Source organism: Hyla sarda, chromosome 1 (assembly GCF_029499605.1).
Source record: "Hyla sarda isolate aHylSar1 chromosome 1, aHylSar1.hap1, whole genome shotgun sequence".
NCBI lineage: Eukaryota > Metazoa > Chordata > Amphibia > Anura > Hylidae > Hyla > Hyla sarda.
This window is the reverse complement of record NC_079189.1, coordinates 259,242,275-259,257,176: the sequence shown is the minus strand read 5'-3', so window position 1 is coordinate 259,257,176 and position 14,902 is coordinate 259,242,275. Positions and strand designations below refer to the sequence as shown.

The window sequence follows — 14,902 nt, the reverse complement described above, 5'->3', positions numbered from 1 at the left end:
CCTACAATCATCACCCTTGCCCACTCAGGAACACTCACGTCCGCATGACCAACTCACCTGCACCATATATGTTTCTCTGACACCTGGATCCATGACTGTTAGCCACTTTACCCAAACACACTTTCCTCTGCATGCTCCATTTCCACACTCTACCTGTCAGGCTTGCTCTGCTCCCATGATTTAATTCAGAGAGGTCCAGTGAGTGCAGCAAGCCCAACAGATAGCAGGGTAATGGAGTGTGGACCTGAACTCACAACCTCTGCACTCCAAAGCAGCAGCTCTAACCACAAGCCCAAGGGAGCTACCTGGAAACAAGACTTTGCGACCGCGGTCGTGGTCTTGGCCTGTTTGATAAAAAGAGAAGGCCCACACGAGGGACTGGAACCAAAGACCGAGCGACCGCCCAGGCTTGCCACAAACACAGTTACAGTTTGAGTCCCACAGCCTAGTGGTTAGAGCAGCCACCTTGCAGTGCAGAGGTTGTGTGTTTGAGTCTTGAACCCCCTGAGACTGAATTGAGAGATAGAAGGTGACAACAGCTGTTACACATTTTGGCACCAGTTGATTTAAAAAAAGAATAGCTTTCCACCGGAGTATCCCTTTATGATCCGCAACTAACTCCTTGATCTGTTTGTGGTTTGACTAAACTTACATCTAAAAAAAGGGACGAGAACCAGCCACCAACTGGTTCACATTCCTTAGATCTAGTGATGAGCGGCATAGGCCATAGTTGAATTCACGATATTTCACGAATATTCCTCGCATATTCGTTATATTTGCTTTTTTCCGCATATGCAAAAATTTATGCGCATATTCGGGAATATTGAGCCCTCCAGTGAACTGTGACTAGTGCATTAACTCTGTGATTTTTTGCACATTGAAATCAATAGGCCCATTGTGGTCTATGGGGATCTCATGACATGTTAAACAGTAAGATAAGCAGGACTGTCTTGGCAGCACAGTGGAATGGGAGACCACCACTTGATTGAGTCCTGGGGTGGGACAGTGTTACAGTGTTGTGGTTAAACTTTACTTTCCTGGAAAGCTGCTGAGTTGCCCATAGCAACCAATCAGATTGCTTCTTTTATTTCTGAAAATTGAAAGAAGAAATCTGATTGGTTGCTATCGGAAACTCAGAAACTTTTCCTCTGGACAGGTTTTGATAAAAATCTTCCTCAATGGGGAGGTTCATCAAAACCGGTGTAGAGGAAGAGTTGTGAAGTTGCCCATAGCAATCAATCAGATTGCTTCTTTCTTTTTTGAAAAGGCCTCTGAAAAAAGAAGGAAGCAATCTGATTGGTTGCTATGGGCAACTCAGAAACTTTTCCAGGAAAGTTTAACCACAACACTTTAACACCCCAGGACTTGAACCAGTGGTGGTCTCCCATTCAACTGTGCTGCTGAGACAGTCCTGCTTATCTTACTGTTTTACATGTTGTGAGATCCCCATAGACCACAAATGGGCCTATTAGTTTAAATAGGCAAAAATCACAGAGTTAATGCACTAGTCATAGTTCCCTATACCATTAAAGAAGGGAGGGCTCAATATTCGCGAATATGCGCATACATTTAAACAGTAAGATAAGCAGGACCATCTCAACAGCACAGTGGAATGGGAGACCACCACTGCTTCGAGTCCCGGGGTGTTACAGTGTTGTGGTTAAACTTTACTTTCCTGGAAAAGCTGCTGAGTTGCCAATAGCAACCAATCAGATTGCTTCTTTCATTTTTGGAAAAGCCTCTGAAAAATGAAAGAAGCTATCTGATTGGTTGCTATGGGCAACTCAGAAACTTTTCCTCTGGACAGGTTTTGATAAATCTCCCTCTATGGGGTAGATTCATCAAAACCAGTGTGCCTCATACCTAAAAATAAGTAGTGTGCTTTTTTTGTACCTGTTAATCTGAAACAAACCTACATACAGTGAAAGGCTAGGGAATAGTAACAACCGGCTGGTGTGTTACGAAAATACGTTTTCCAAGTGTACTATAGAGCCTTTTTTTCCTGTCATATGTGCATACCACATAGCTACCTCTAAGTAGTGTACTTTTTTGAGCCTGTTAATCTGCAACAAGTCGACATACAGTGAAAGGCGTGTAGTGAAGCGTATTTTACTCCCCTTGTATATGCCCTAAGTATGTCAGGCAGAGAAGTGCCAGGATGTGCTCAGAGGAATGGCAGAGGCCTAAATTTATCAGGCAGAGGTCGCAGCCAACTAGGGGCGAGTAGCAGCAGGAGTCGTAGCGAGAGGCCTGAGCTCCCGGTATCAGCTACCGGTCGTGTCTCTACCGACAACCCATCTGTCGTCGTTGATTGGTTGACGCGGTCATCCACTTCATCACGTCAAGTAACATCTGATACCCCCACAACTCTCAGATCCGGGAGCAGTCCCTGTCCCCAAATTGCCTCTGTCCTATGCTGTTCCCTCCCCTAAAGAATTATCTTACGCAGTGGATTCAGCTCCACTATTCAGTCAGGAAGATGTATTAGACGACAGTCAGCAGCTACTGCCCAGCCAAGAAGTGGAGGAGGCATCTGCCACTTCCTACGCTAGGCAGGCAATTATTGATGAGTAGTGCGACGTGGGAGGTGGTGTTTCTAGCATTCAGGGTCCTGAATCATACACTGTTGAGGAACCTGAGGAGGACATCAGTGACGTGCAGACAGAACTCGATGATGATGAAGCGAATCGCACTTGGAAGCCGGGTGCAGAGGGGGCTTCATCATCATCAGCAGAAGAGGGTTGCAGGCTGCCCGTGAGGCAGCAGATGAGCCAGCAAGGTGGTAGCATGGTTGGAAATTCAGAAGTGGAAATTCAGGAGCCAAATGTGCCAGGGATAGGCCACCTGCTTCGCGGCAGCCTACCTTGGTGGTAAAATCAGATACTCGGCGGTCTGGCAGTTTTTCATCAAATATCCGGAGGAAGTTAACACAGCCACATGCAAGATGTGTCAGGGTAGCAATGTTGGCACCACAGCCCTGCGTCAACATCTGATGCGCCACCATAAAGCGGCCTGGGACAACCGTGGCTCAGATGTGGTGGTCCAGCCTGCCGCATCACCCAGTGGCACGCCACTCCCTCTTTCAGCCAGCCAAAGGTCCACCACCTCAGGCGAAGGGAGCTGTGTGTCATACCCTCCTTCTGTCGCTCCAGATGCTTCTGCTCCTCCTACTTGTAGTCAGCCATTACTCCAACAATCCATAGGCGAAGACATGTCCAAGAGACAACAGTATGCGCCCACTCATCCTAGGCCACAGAAGCTGAATGTCCTCCTTTCCAAGTTGCTGGTGCTGCAGTCCCTCCCATTTCAAGTGCTGGACTGCACCTTTCAGAGAATTGATGGCTTGTGCCGAGCCGAGGTGGAGAGTCCCAAGCCGTCATTTCTTTGTGAAGAAGGCAGTACCAGCCCTGCAGAATTTTGTTCAAGAGAAGGTGTGCCAGTCCTTGAGCCTGTCGGTGTGTTCAAAAGTGCACGGCAGCGCCGACGTGTGGAGCTGTAACTACGGGCAGGGAAAATACATGTTTTTTACGGGCCACTGGGTAAATGTGGTTCCTGCACAGACACAACAGCAACTTGGACAAGTCACACCGCTTCCTCCTCCATGCGCTCGCTCTCAGGCAGTTGGTCCTGTGACAGTGTGCGACTCCGCCTCCTCATCCTTCACCGAGTCCTTGACCTCCACTGCACGTACAAATCTCAGTGGCCCTTCATCGTACCATGTGTGTAGTGCAAGGAGGTGTCACCCTGTTCTTCACCTGCTTTGCCTTGGCGAAACGGAGTCACACAGGGGAGGAACTGCTAAAATTCATTCGTCAAGAAATCGGAGTATGGCTCACTCCACGAAAACTGGCGCAGAAGCTGAATGTCCTCCTTTCCAATGTCCTGACTACTGGCCTTGCATGGTCCCTCACATCCCCCCGCCAGCCGGGTAAGGGGATGGAAGATGAAGCCCTGGATTCCCGAGGTTCCATAGCAGGAAAACCTAAGCAGGTGTCTGCCACACACATGAGGAGGGGCTGATGGAAAGTCTGCTTCTCTGAATATCTGCTGGAAGTCACAGGAGCACATACACACCCAATCTCACTCCAGAGCTGTATGCACTATTCTGCTGGGTTCACTGTGTACATATATTACATTATAGACATGTGCAATTCGGTTCGGCACAAATGTTATATTTAACGAATATTACCGTTTTCGTACATTTGGAGCGATCCGAATGCACGAAAACATACCTTGAGCATCTCCGAAAAGCCCCGAAAATACGAACAGGCAAACAACGAATGCGTTCGGTGAACAATGAATGCATGCGGTGAATAACGAATGCATTCGTTAAATAACGAATCATGCGGTGAATAACGAATGCATTCGTTAAATAACGAATCATTCGGGGAATAACGAATGCATTCGTTGTCTGTAAACGAAAGTAAAGAAATAATTCTACATTCTTTTAATTGGTCCTTGGGAGGTCACATGATCGGAGTTCATTGTCACATGGTACCATATGGTAACTTTTAGCCAATTAACTTATTCCATTTGATCCCTACTGTATTGCAGACAGTAAGGCTGTTTTATTCAGTTGTGAGGTAGTCCTGTGAGACTTTGGCTGGTGGTGTTACAGTTGCAGTGTGTGGAGTGAGTCACTGGATTTGCAGAAATGGACGGTTTACCTGATGATAACTTGGCTTCTGGCACAGAGACAACAGGCAAACAAGCTAAGGTAACACCTGCACTTTTTTACAAAAGAGGATCAGCAGCAAGGCCTGCAGCAAAGTCCCATGCTTCATCAAGTGGCCAAAAATAAGACAGCCACCACTAGTGCTTGTCACGATGCCGGCTGGCAGGTAGTGGACCCTCTGTGCCAGAGAGGGATTGGCGTGGACCGTGCTAGTGGACCGGTTCTAAGCCACTACTGGTTTTCACCAGAGCCCGCCGCAAAGCGGGATGGTCTTGCTGCGGCGGTAGTGACCAGGTCGTATCCACTAGCAACGGCTCACCTCTCTGGCTGCTGAAGATAGGCGCGGTACAAGGGAGTAGGCAGAAGCAAGGTCGGACGTAGCAGAAGGTCGGGGCAGGCAGCAAGGATCGTAGTCAGGGGCAACGGCAGAAGGTCTGGAAACACAGGCAAGGAACACACAAGGAACGCTTTCACTGGCACTAAGGCAACAAGATCCGGCAAGGGAGTGCAAGGGAAGTGAGGTAATATAGGGAAGTGCACAGGTGAAAACCCTAATTGGAACCACTGCGCCAATCAGCGGCGCAGTGGCCCTTTAAATCGCAGAGACCCGGCGCGCGCGCGCCCTAGGGAGCGGGGCCGCGCGCGCCGGGACAGAACAGACGGGGAGCGAGTCAGGTAGGGGAGCCGGGGTGCGCATCGCGAGCGGGCGCTACCCGCATCGCGAATCGCATCCCGGCTGGCAGCAGGATCGCAGCGCCCCGGGTCAGAGGACGTGACCGGAGCGCTGCAGCGGAGGGAGTGAAGCGAGCGCTCCGGGGAGGAGCGGGGACCCGGAGCGCTCGGCGTAACAGTGCTGCTACTGTGGCCCTTAATGTCTCGCAATCTGTTAGACACCAAGAAGGAGAGGGAAACAAGAAGCAGGGTTCACAATCAGACATGGACATAATGCAGTTAAGTACGCCTCTTCAAGGTGTAGACATTGGAAGCATAGAAGAGGAGGTACCCCTTGATTTCATTCATGATGTGTCCAGTCCTGAACAATATCAAAGTCCTGTATCGCAACTCCTATTTACAACTGACCTTCCAGAATCATCATCACCCCCATCATCCTCTGGCTCTTTAGTTGTAATGGATACACCACCCTCCCATTCAAGTAGTGCCACCGTCGCCAGTACAAGGCCTCCATCTTCCAAAAGCTATTGCCTCCCGCAAAATGCCCCATCTGCACAACCCGGTTCCAGTTCCAGCCGGAAATCTAAAGTTTGGGAGCATTTTTCTATAGTTGTGATGGTAGATCAGCTAAATGTAAGCTATGTGGCAGGGAAGTCAGTCGTGGTAGAGTTATAGGGCATCTGACTAATTCTGGCATGAATCACCATTTGCGCACACACCACAAGCCAGTCCTGTTAAGAGAAGACAGTGGGTTGTTGTCACCTCCACCCAGTAAAAAAAAGGGCAAGTATTGCTAGTTCCAGTGCTACCATCAGCCCAGATAACCTGGACAAGGGGCACAGAGGGGAAGCTGTTGACTCCAGTCAAGCAAAACAGCCCACCTTGGATCAATTTAGTGGATTTCATTCCAGGGGGATTTCAAGACAGCAGTCCCGTAAAATTACCCGCCTCATTGGCGAGCTCATAGCCGTCGGGGGAGCTCCTTTTAACATGGTGGAGGGGGAACCGTTTAAACGTCTAATGCAGGCAGTTGCACCCCAGTGTGTAATTCCATCCCGTACCACATTTAGTCGCAGTATAGTACCCTCCTTACATTAATCTTGTGTGGAGTTAATAAAACAGGAGCTAGGCAGAGCCACAGGACAGTGTTTACATTTCACCACAGACTTGTGGAGTGCTCCCAGTGGGCAGCATGCCTTCTTATCACTAACAGCACACTGGTGGCAGCCCATTGTAATGGAACCAGCCCAAATTACATCAGGGCCAAGAAACACAGGAGCTGGTGTTGTAGAAAAACCAAAATCAGGGGCACTGCTCATTCCTACTGCATGCAGAGGTTTTAGATGAGCAGCACAGCTCGCATAACATAAACCGTGCATTACAGAAAATGGTGGCAGAGTGGCTTGGGGAGCAGGCAAATACACAGGTAAAGATGGGGTTTGTGGTCACTGATGGGGCAGCCAATATGTTAAAAGCACTGCGGGATGGCAAATTTGTTGGTGTCCGATGCTCCGCCCATGTCCTCCATCTTGTAGTAAAGGCTGGTATAGATGACACCACTGAGAGCAATACAAAGCTCTCTGAAGTGTTAGACTCCTGTAGGAAAATTGCAGGCCATTTTCATAGAAGTGTGAAGGACAGTCACATTTTCAGGCAGGAGCAGATTAAGGCAGGTCTTCCTCAACACCGCCTGAAGCAGGATGTAAGCACCAGGTGGAATTCTACATTGGACATGCTTGAAAGAATTCTGGAGCAACAAAAAGCAATACATGCAATGTCACATGAGCAGGTCATCGGTGTGACCAGACCACTTAGCAGGGAGGAGTGGAAAATAATAGCTCAGGTGGTGACTGTACTAAGCCCCTTTCGTGCAGCCACAGAAAACCTAAATCAAGAAAATGCAAGCTTGGCTCAAGTCATCCCCCTCTTTACCCATCTTGTTAACAAAATGGATGCCATCCTCAACCATAGAGAAAACTTGCCTGGAGGATACATAGTACCTGATGTTGCCACACTTGTCAGAAGACTGCATGGACAATTAAACCGGAGGATCCCAGAGCTCACTGATGCTTGCCCTGAATTGATGCTTGCCACCATGTGTGACCCCCAAATTAAGGGCAAAATGGCACTCCAAGCCAATTCCCTAACAAGCTGGAGAGAGAAATTAATCAACAGGGTGTGTGACAGGCAAAGACACTTGGTTGTGCCGTCAGAGAGGGACGATGAGGATGATGATGATGATGAAGAAGAGGAGGATGAGCCTGCTATGTCATCATCATCACCCATCACAAACACTGCTGGACACTCATCAAGAGCTGCTGACTTTTGGGCAGAAACTTTGCAAACCTTGGTCGGACACAACAGACAACCCTCAAGGATACCCAGAGATAAGGTTGCAGAGACTGTAAAAAGTTATTTGTCTGAACCCCATCTGGCACCTACAGCGGATAGTCTCAAGTACTGGGATGAAAGGAGGGCAATTTGGCCTGCTCTCTCCATGGTGGCCCAGGAGCTCCTATCCTGCCCCCCAACCTCTGTGCAAAGTGAACGGGTATTTTCAGTCACTGGCAATATTCTCTGCCCACAGCGTTCACAGCTGGCCCCTCAGCTCATGGAGCAGATGACTTTTCTTAAAGTAAACATGCCCAAGCTGGGATACCCTGCCCTAAGCTTTGACACCAATTAGTTATGAGTTCTACAGTTCAAGTTAAAAGTTGAAGTTCTTGGTTACAAATTGGAATGTTGGATCCCGTTGTGTTATCAGTTGTTTGAAAAAGTTAAGAAAGTGAACAGCACCATCAAACAGGTTAGTGGTCTGTCAATTTTCTTCTTAGCCTCCTAACATTACATTTAGAATGCTAATAATTTCTATTTAATTTATATCTTTCCCTCCTTCTTTTAGGATTTAGTGGACATTTAGTGGACATTTTTGTGGATACAACAAGGACGTCCATTTATGTGGTAAAGGAGATCAGCAAATCAGTGGTAAGTAAATGACAATTTTTTTTTCTTAAAGGGGTACTCCGGCACTTAGACATCTTATCCCCTATCCAAAGGATAGGGGATAAGATGCCTGATCGCGGGGGTCCCGCCGCTGGGGACCCCCCTCATCTTGCATGCGGCACCCCAGTTAAAATCAGTCTCCGGGGACTGATTTTAACTGGGGTGCAGCGTGCAAGATCACAGGGGTCCCCAGCGGCGGGACCCCCGCTATCAGGCATCTTATCCCCTATCCTTTGGATAGGGAATAAGATGTCTAGGCGCCGGAGTACCCCTTAAATGACAGTAGTGCTTTACAATGCATCTGACACTTAAGTGACCTCTATTAAATGGAGCACAGATCCCAGCAGCATATTAAAAGTCACAGTGTAATAAAAGTATAGCTTTAGTACCTTAAAGGGGTATTCCGGGCAAAAACATTTGATCCCCTATCCAAAGGATAGGGAATAAGATGTCTGATCGTGGGGGCCCACTGCTGGGACCCCCAGCGATCAGACATCTTATCCCCTATCCTCGCCTAACACACTCGCCTAACACATGTGTGAAAGGCTTAACTCTTCCACACCTGGAAGAAAAGCACAGAAAACATATAATGCATGAAAAACAATGTCTGAACAGGGCCTGAAACGGGAAAATGCAAAAATAAATAAATGGACATTACACCCAGGTTCACAATGCCTCAGGACCCCACCTCTCCAACTGTTGAGGTAAATAATAATAATAAATTAGAGGTACTATTGCAATACACATTTCATGCACTGGTGGAATCTGTGTTCTGCTATCAAAGTTATCATCAATCATGTAGACACCACAACAGGAGATGAATTTTTTCTTACCTACAATTTTTTTAATATTTTGATGGCAAAGGCCTTGAATGCAAATGTAGCAATAAATAACAACTGTAATCATCATTTTTTGCCTTGTATGCCTGCTGTCTACAATCAGCCAGCATAATCATACCAATTGCATGTTTATATTGTAGGAAGGATTTGGCACCATTTTGTATGAGGTTACAATATACAAGTCAACATGAAACTTTGGTAATAGAATACAGAGGTAATACAATAAACCTGAACATTGCCAACATTTCTAACATAACAAAACTGTCAACCAGCCTAAAAATAATGATTCTTTAATCTTTTAGGTTTGTGAAGGTGCCCTGTTGTTGCTGCTGCTGGTGTCAGCCAATGGAGGTGATTGGCTGATTCCTGATATTGCCATCAGGAGGTCCACCCTTAGCTGTGCTGTGGCCTGAAGGTGCTGCTGGCTGACCCGGGCCAACATCACTTGGAAGTCGTCAGCCTGCCGACGGTGAAGTCGGTGCATGGCCCTATTCAAGCGTTGCATCTCCCGTGCAAGGTGCCTCGTCTCCCTGGACAACCTGTCCCTTTCTTGGAGTACCCTAAGGTAGGTGTCCATTGGGACAGATGCGGGTGCTGGGGTTGGAGATAGTGGACTGGGGATAGCTGGTGAACAGGCAGCTGAGCTCAGGGGTTGGCCCATGTCCTCCTCAGGTACTGGCACATTATCATCTGCCTCAACGGCCCTCCGGCTCTCCAATTGTGACAGGACAGGTGATGGTGGGGAACTGTCATGGTGACTCCTTAATGAAGCCTGGCCTTGTTGATCTAAAAAATAATAATAATAATAAAAATAAAAAAAAGGTATTTTAAAATAAAAATCAAGTGACTGAAAGCAGTTGTGTTGTTGATCATTACATGATACACAAAATACTCTCCCTAAGGCTTAACAATATAATAATTAAGTTATTGTACTGGTGTATATTTGTCATCTAACCCTATAAATGTTATACACCATTATACACCACAAATATACACCATTGCAAATAGCTAAATTGCCTATTGTGATAAAAAGCATGGTTAGCTGAGTAATTTACATAATATCCACATTGCTATCAATATAGAATTAGAAAGTACAAATTTACGAGTTGTGTGGACATGTCAAAAGATGACATTACAGTGTGTCTCATTCCTTTGACTCGCTGCCATCTTATTCTTAAGGAAAGGGGTGGCCGTAGATCACTCTACTTCCGGGCTTTCAATCATGTGACCATTTCTCAACATAGCTTACCTGTCCTCGGGGCTCCGGCGCGTCCTCTTCAGGATCCCCTGCATCGTCAGCGCTCTCCATCGTTGTCATCACGTCGCTGTGCACGCCATCCTGTCATCCAATAGGAGCGGCTTGCATAGCGGCGTAATGGCGGCGAGCGAGGATGCCGAGGAAGCAGAGGCCTTGCCGGAGCGTCGGGGACACAGCGACAGCGATGGCAGGTGACATCCAGGGCAGCGGTAAAAAGCGGTGACGGTACGTAGTGGCGGGTAAAGGAGAGTATAACCTCCAATACCAGTGGTCTTCAACCTGCGGATCTCCAGATGTTGCAAGACTACAACTCCCTGCAGTGCCCGGACAACAATTGGCTGTCAGGGCATGCTGGGTGTTGTAGTTTTGCAACATCTGGAGGTCCGCAGGTTGTAGACCACTGTCCTATACTTTACATTGCACGGATCCCTCAACATACGATGGTTTCAACAAACAATGGTTCATTTGGAACGGATTACCATCGTATGTTGAGGGACCACTGTATATGCTGTTCAGTTCAGCCATTTTGTCTGATATGCTCTATGTTAATTATTTAATTAATCTCTATGGGGGCCTGCTCTACTTCATTATTTGGTCTGATAGTACAGTGGTCCCTCAACATACGATGGTAATTCTTTCCAAACGACCCATCGTTTGTCGAATCCATCGTATGTTGAGGGATCCGTGCAATGTAAAGTATAGGAAGCTGTACCTTCCCCGCCACTCCGGACCGCATCCTCACCGTTCCCGATGCTGTCCCGCTGCTCCGGGTCCACTTCACGATCCTCCGGCTTCTTCTGCATCTTCTGCAGGGTCCGGGCCTCGCTTTCTGGTGACGTTATTACGTTGTTGAGCCGGGACGGCGTGCGTAACGACGTAATAGCGACACCGGAAAGCGAGGCCCGGACCCTGGAGAAGATACAGAAGACGCCGGAGGATCGTGAAGTGGACCCGGAGCAGCGGGGATAGGCAAGTGATCCTGTCCGGGATGCTTAAACTGCTATCCGACAGCAGCTTAAGCATTTTGCACTGTCGGATAGCAGTTAATGCGATGGCCCCGACATATAAAAGCATCGTATGTCGATGCTGACATCGACATGCGATGGCCTCTAAGAGGCCATCATATGTCGATTTGATCATATGTCGGGGCCATCGCATGTCGGGGGGTTACTGTATAGGACAACAACAGGGTAGACTAGATTCCCTGACATCTGCATGTCCCAACATTACAAATAGCATAAATGCTTTAAAGGGGTACTCCGGTGAAAACCTTTTTTCTTTTAAATCAACTGGTGGCAGAAAGTTAAACATATTTATAAATTACTTCTATTAAAAAATCTTAATCCTTCCTGTACTTAGCTGCTAAATACTACAGAGGAAATTCTTTTCTTTTTGGAATGCTCTCTGATGACATCACGACCACAGTTCTCTCTGCTGACGTTATTATAACACTTATCACTTATAACACTTTATTTATTTTTGTCCTTAGTGGGATTTGAACCCAAGGCCCCAGCACTGCAAAGAAGTGCTAACCACTGAGCCACCATGCTGCCCTTAGCATACATCTGCTATGCATGGTTGCTAAAATGGACAGAGATGTCTGCAGAGAGCACTGTGTTCGTGATGTCATCAGTGTTCCAAAAAGAAAGGAATTTCCTCTGTAGCATTCAGCAGCTAATAAGTACTGGAAGGATTAAGATTTTTTTAATAGAAGTAATTTACAAATATGTTTAACTTTCTGCCTCCAGTTGATTTAAAAGAAAAAAAAGGTTTTCACTGGAGTACCCCTTTAAGAATCAGTATTGAGCTAGGGGGGGGGGATACAAATATATAGTAATACAGTTATTGTATAAGTTCAAATAGTTATTTTTTATTTTTATTTTCTTGTTGTTTTATCAATTAATATTATTGTAATACATAATTAATCATGTATGTGTATATATATATATATATATATATATATATATATATATATATATATATATCATTTTACTCACCAGATCTCTCTGCCTCGGATGTCTGAGCCTCTGGCAGGAGGTGCTTCTTCAACTCCAGCTCCCAGTTCTTGAAGTTGATGTTCCTCCTCTGCTGCTGCTTTTTTATTTTTTTGACTACTGATGCCCTGCAGTCATAGTACCTGTTTGTGTTTTACATAAAATAGTTTATTCAAGTTTATCATACCATTTCCGTTTTATGACAATAAACAGTTTTGTTGAGAAAGAATTTTGTTCTTTTGCTTGAATGCTCATATTTCTGCATTTATACCACACTACACAGATATAGTCAGACTTATCCTCTTTATCTTTACTAGTTTATCAAACCAATCCTTCAAGTCCCGGAAAATGGCAAAATATACTATAGCAGTGTTTACCAACCAGGGGTGCCTCCAGCTGTTTTAAAACTACAAATCTGAGCATGTTGGACTATACTAGTATATAGTCCATAGGTCAGTGTTTCCCAACCAGGGGTGCCTCCAGCTGTTGCAAAACTACAACTCCCAACATGCTGGGAGTTGTAGTTTTGCAACAGCTGGAGGCACCCCTGGTTGGGAAACACTGACCTATGGACTATATACTAGTATAGTCCAACATGCTGGGAGTTGGAATTTCATTTGGAGCAGCTGATGAGCCACATGTATGAGGGCATGATGGTAGTTGTAGTAACTAACTGCAACTCCTGACTTGAAAAAAAAATAAAAAATACATAAAAAATGTCACATTAAAAGGGTGCTTTTTTTTAAATCAACTGGTGCCAGAAAATTAGGCAGATGTGTACATTTTAATAAAAAACAAAATATTATTCCTTCCAGTACTTATTAGCTGCTAAAGAGGAAATTATTTTCTTTTTCAAACACAGAGCTCTCTGCTAACATCACAAGCACAGTGCTCTCTGCTGACATCTCTGTCCATTTTAGGAACTGTCCAGAACAGCATATGTTTGCTATTAAGATTTTCTCCTACTCTGGACAGTTCTTAAAATGGAAAGAGATGTCATCAGAGAGCACTGTGCTCGTGATATCAGCAGAGAGCTCTGGGTTACAAATATTAATGAATTTCCTATGTAGAATTCAGCAGCAACTTAATACGTACTGTAAGGTTTATGGAATATGATCAACTTTCTGGCACCAGTTGATTTAAGAAAAAAAAAAAAAAAGTTTTCAACCAGAGTACCCCTTTTAAAACAAAAATGGTACTGTCAAAAACTACAGACCGGGGTGCATCATACAGGACCGTATAAGGAGAACTAAGAAAGTTATAGGGGTCAGAATACAAAAAAATTGCCCCCTCATATGTGTATCCTCATGTCACGCATACATAATTACCGGTAGTTATGCAGATGAGCAAGTCCACTATTTTTTTGCAAGAAAGGTGGTTCCCCACTTATGGAGCATTTGCTTTAGGGGCGAAACCACGGATACATCGGTAAACACTAGATGTAATTACAAATCTAAGATGTAAAGGACATATGTGTAACAAACAATAAAGGTTATAGAATGGTATTGTCATAGACCAAGACAAGCATAGATTATGCTTTGCAATATGTCTTTGCCAACACATTGATGATGATATCATAATGAAATATTTACTCACCGATGCCTGATGCTGAGAACTGTCCTGTCCGCTGTGCCACTTCCAACTTGGGACACTTTCTCCCTCACCCGGCTCCAGGCGGCCATCTTCTCCTGGGTGCCCACTGTCGTGTTGAATAACACAAATTTTTCTGTGCTAACAGCAGCCACCAGTGCTACGTTCTCAGCCTCCGTGAATTTCGGCCCTCTTTGTTTTTTGGCTAGTGGGACTCCCACTGAGTGCAGACTCTCAGACTCAGATGTGTGGCTGCCACTGCCAGAGTCCGATATTGTCCAACCACTTTGTCTTGCGATTGGACCTGCTCGGACTTTACTCATCCTCTTCTCTCCACGCCACGACTACACTCAGACACATCATCCACACGCTCACTCACACATTCTCTATCACTCACATCCACAACAGCACGCTCACCCTCCTCTCTCCCAGACACCACAGACACAATATCTCTCATTCCAGACATTGTTTTTTTCACACAATTTACACACAATACAATCAATTTCTCACTCTCAGTACACGCTGGCAAGATTTATCAATCTGTGTGAGAGAAAAAGGGGAGTGACCACAACAGCCAATCACATGTCAGATAATGAACTCTGGTAAAGTGAAAGCTGAACTGTGATTGGTTGCTATGGGAGACCAGACCACTCCACTCTTTCTCTCACACAGTTTGATAAATCTGGGCCACTGGGTGAAAACTCTGAGCCCCTGACTAACTTTACTTCGGCTGTTTTGTTAATCGTTAGGAATACAGAAACATAAAAGGAATAATGTAATCTGCCGAATTTGAAAGTAAAACGAATGCGGCCGAAATAACGAATACGTCCGAAGTAACGAAAGCGCCAAATGTAACGAATGTGTACGAAAT

General features: G+C 45.8%; 2 protein-coding genes across 5 annotated transcripts; one reads left to right on the top strand and one right to left on the bottom strand.

The window, feature by feature from the left end:
* Positions 1 to 6,336: 6,336 nt before the first annotated feature.
* On the top strand, positions 6,337 to 9,630 carry LOC130367993 (zinc finger BED domain-containing protein 4-like). 4 transcript variants are annotated; one of them, XM_056571158.1, is made up of 3 exons: positions 6,337 to 8,153; positions 8,250 to 8,332; positions 9,492 to 9,630. In XM_056571158.1, exon 1 carries the CDS (start codon positions 6,735 to 6,737, stop codon positions 8,031 to 8,033), a length of 1,299 nt encoding a protein of 432 aa, XP_056427133.1. In that variant the 5' UTR covers positions 6,337 to 6,734; the 3' UTR covers positions 8,034 to 8,153; positions 8,250 to 8,332; positions 9,492 to 9,630. The 4 variants fall into 4 exon arrangements, with proteins under 4 accessions (XP_056427133.1, XP_056427116.1, XP_056427107.1 ...); XM_056571141.1 differs by adding an exon at positions 9,330 to 9,403 and having other exon boundaries at positions 6,337 to 8,332; positions 9,492 to 9,624; XM_056571132.1 differs by lacking the exon at positions 9,492 to 9,630 and adding an exon at positions 9,330 to 9,405.
* On the bottom strand, positions 9,488 to 14,394 carry LOC130368011 (uncharacterized). Its single transcript, XM_056571173.1, has 3 exons — positions 14,038 to 14,394; positions 12,445 to 12,584; positions 9,488 to 9,975 (listed from the first exon to the last, which is right to left on the bottom strand). Exons 1-3 carry the CDS (start codon positions 14,352 to 14,354, stop codon positions 9,488 to 9,490), a joined length of 945 nt encoding a protein of 314 aa, XP_056427148.1. The 5' UTR covers positions 14,355 to 14,394.
* Positions 14,395 to 14,902: the final 508 nt, after the last annotated feature.

Coding starts and splice junctions, on each gene's coding strand:
- LOC130367993 (XM_056571158.1), top strand. CDS start 6,735: ATGGTGGCAGAGTGGCTTGGGGAGCAGGCAAATACACAGGTAAAGATG.
- LOC130368011 (XM_056571173.1), bottom strand. CDS start 14,354: ATGAGTAAAGTCCGAGCAGGTCCAATCGCAAGACAAAGTGGTTGGACA. Junction 12,585..14,037: donor GTTCTCAGCATCAGGCATCG/GTGAGTAAATAT, acceptor AAACACAAACAG/GTACTATGACTGCAGGGCAT. Junction 9,976..12,444: donor ATCCGAGGCAGAGAGATCTG/GTGAGTAAAATG, acceptor ATTATTTTTTAG/ATCAACAAGGCCAGGCTTCA.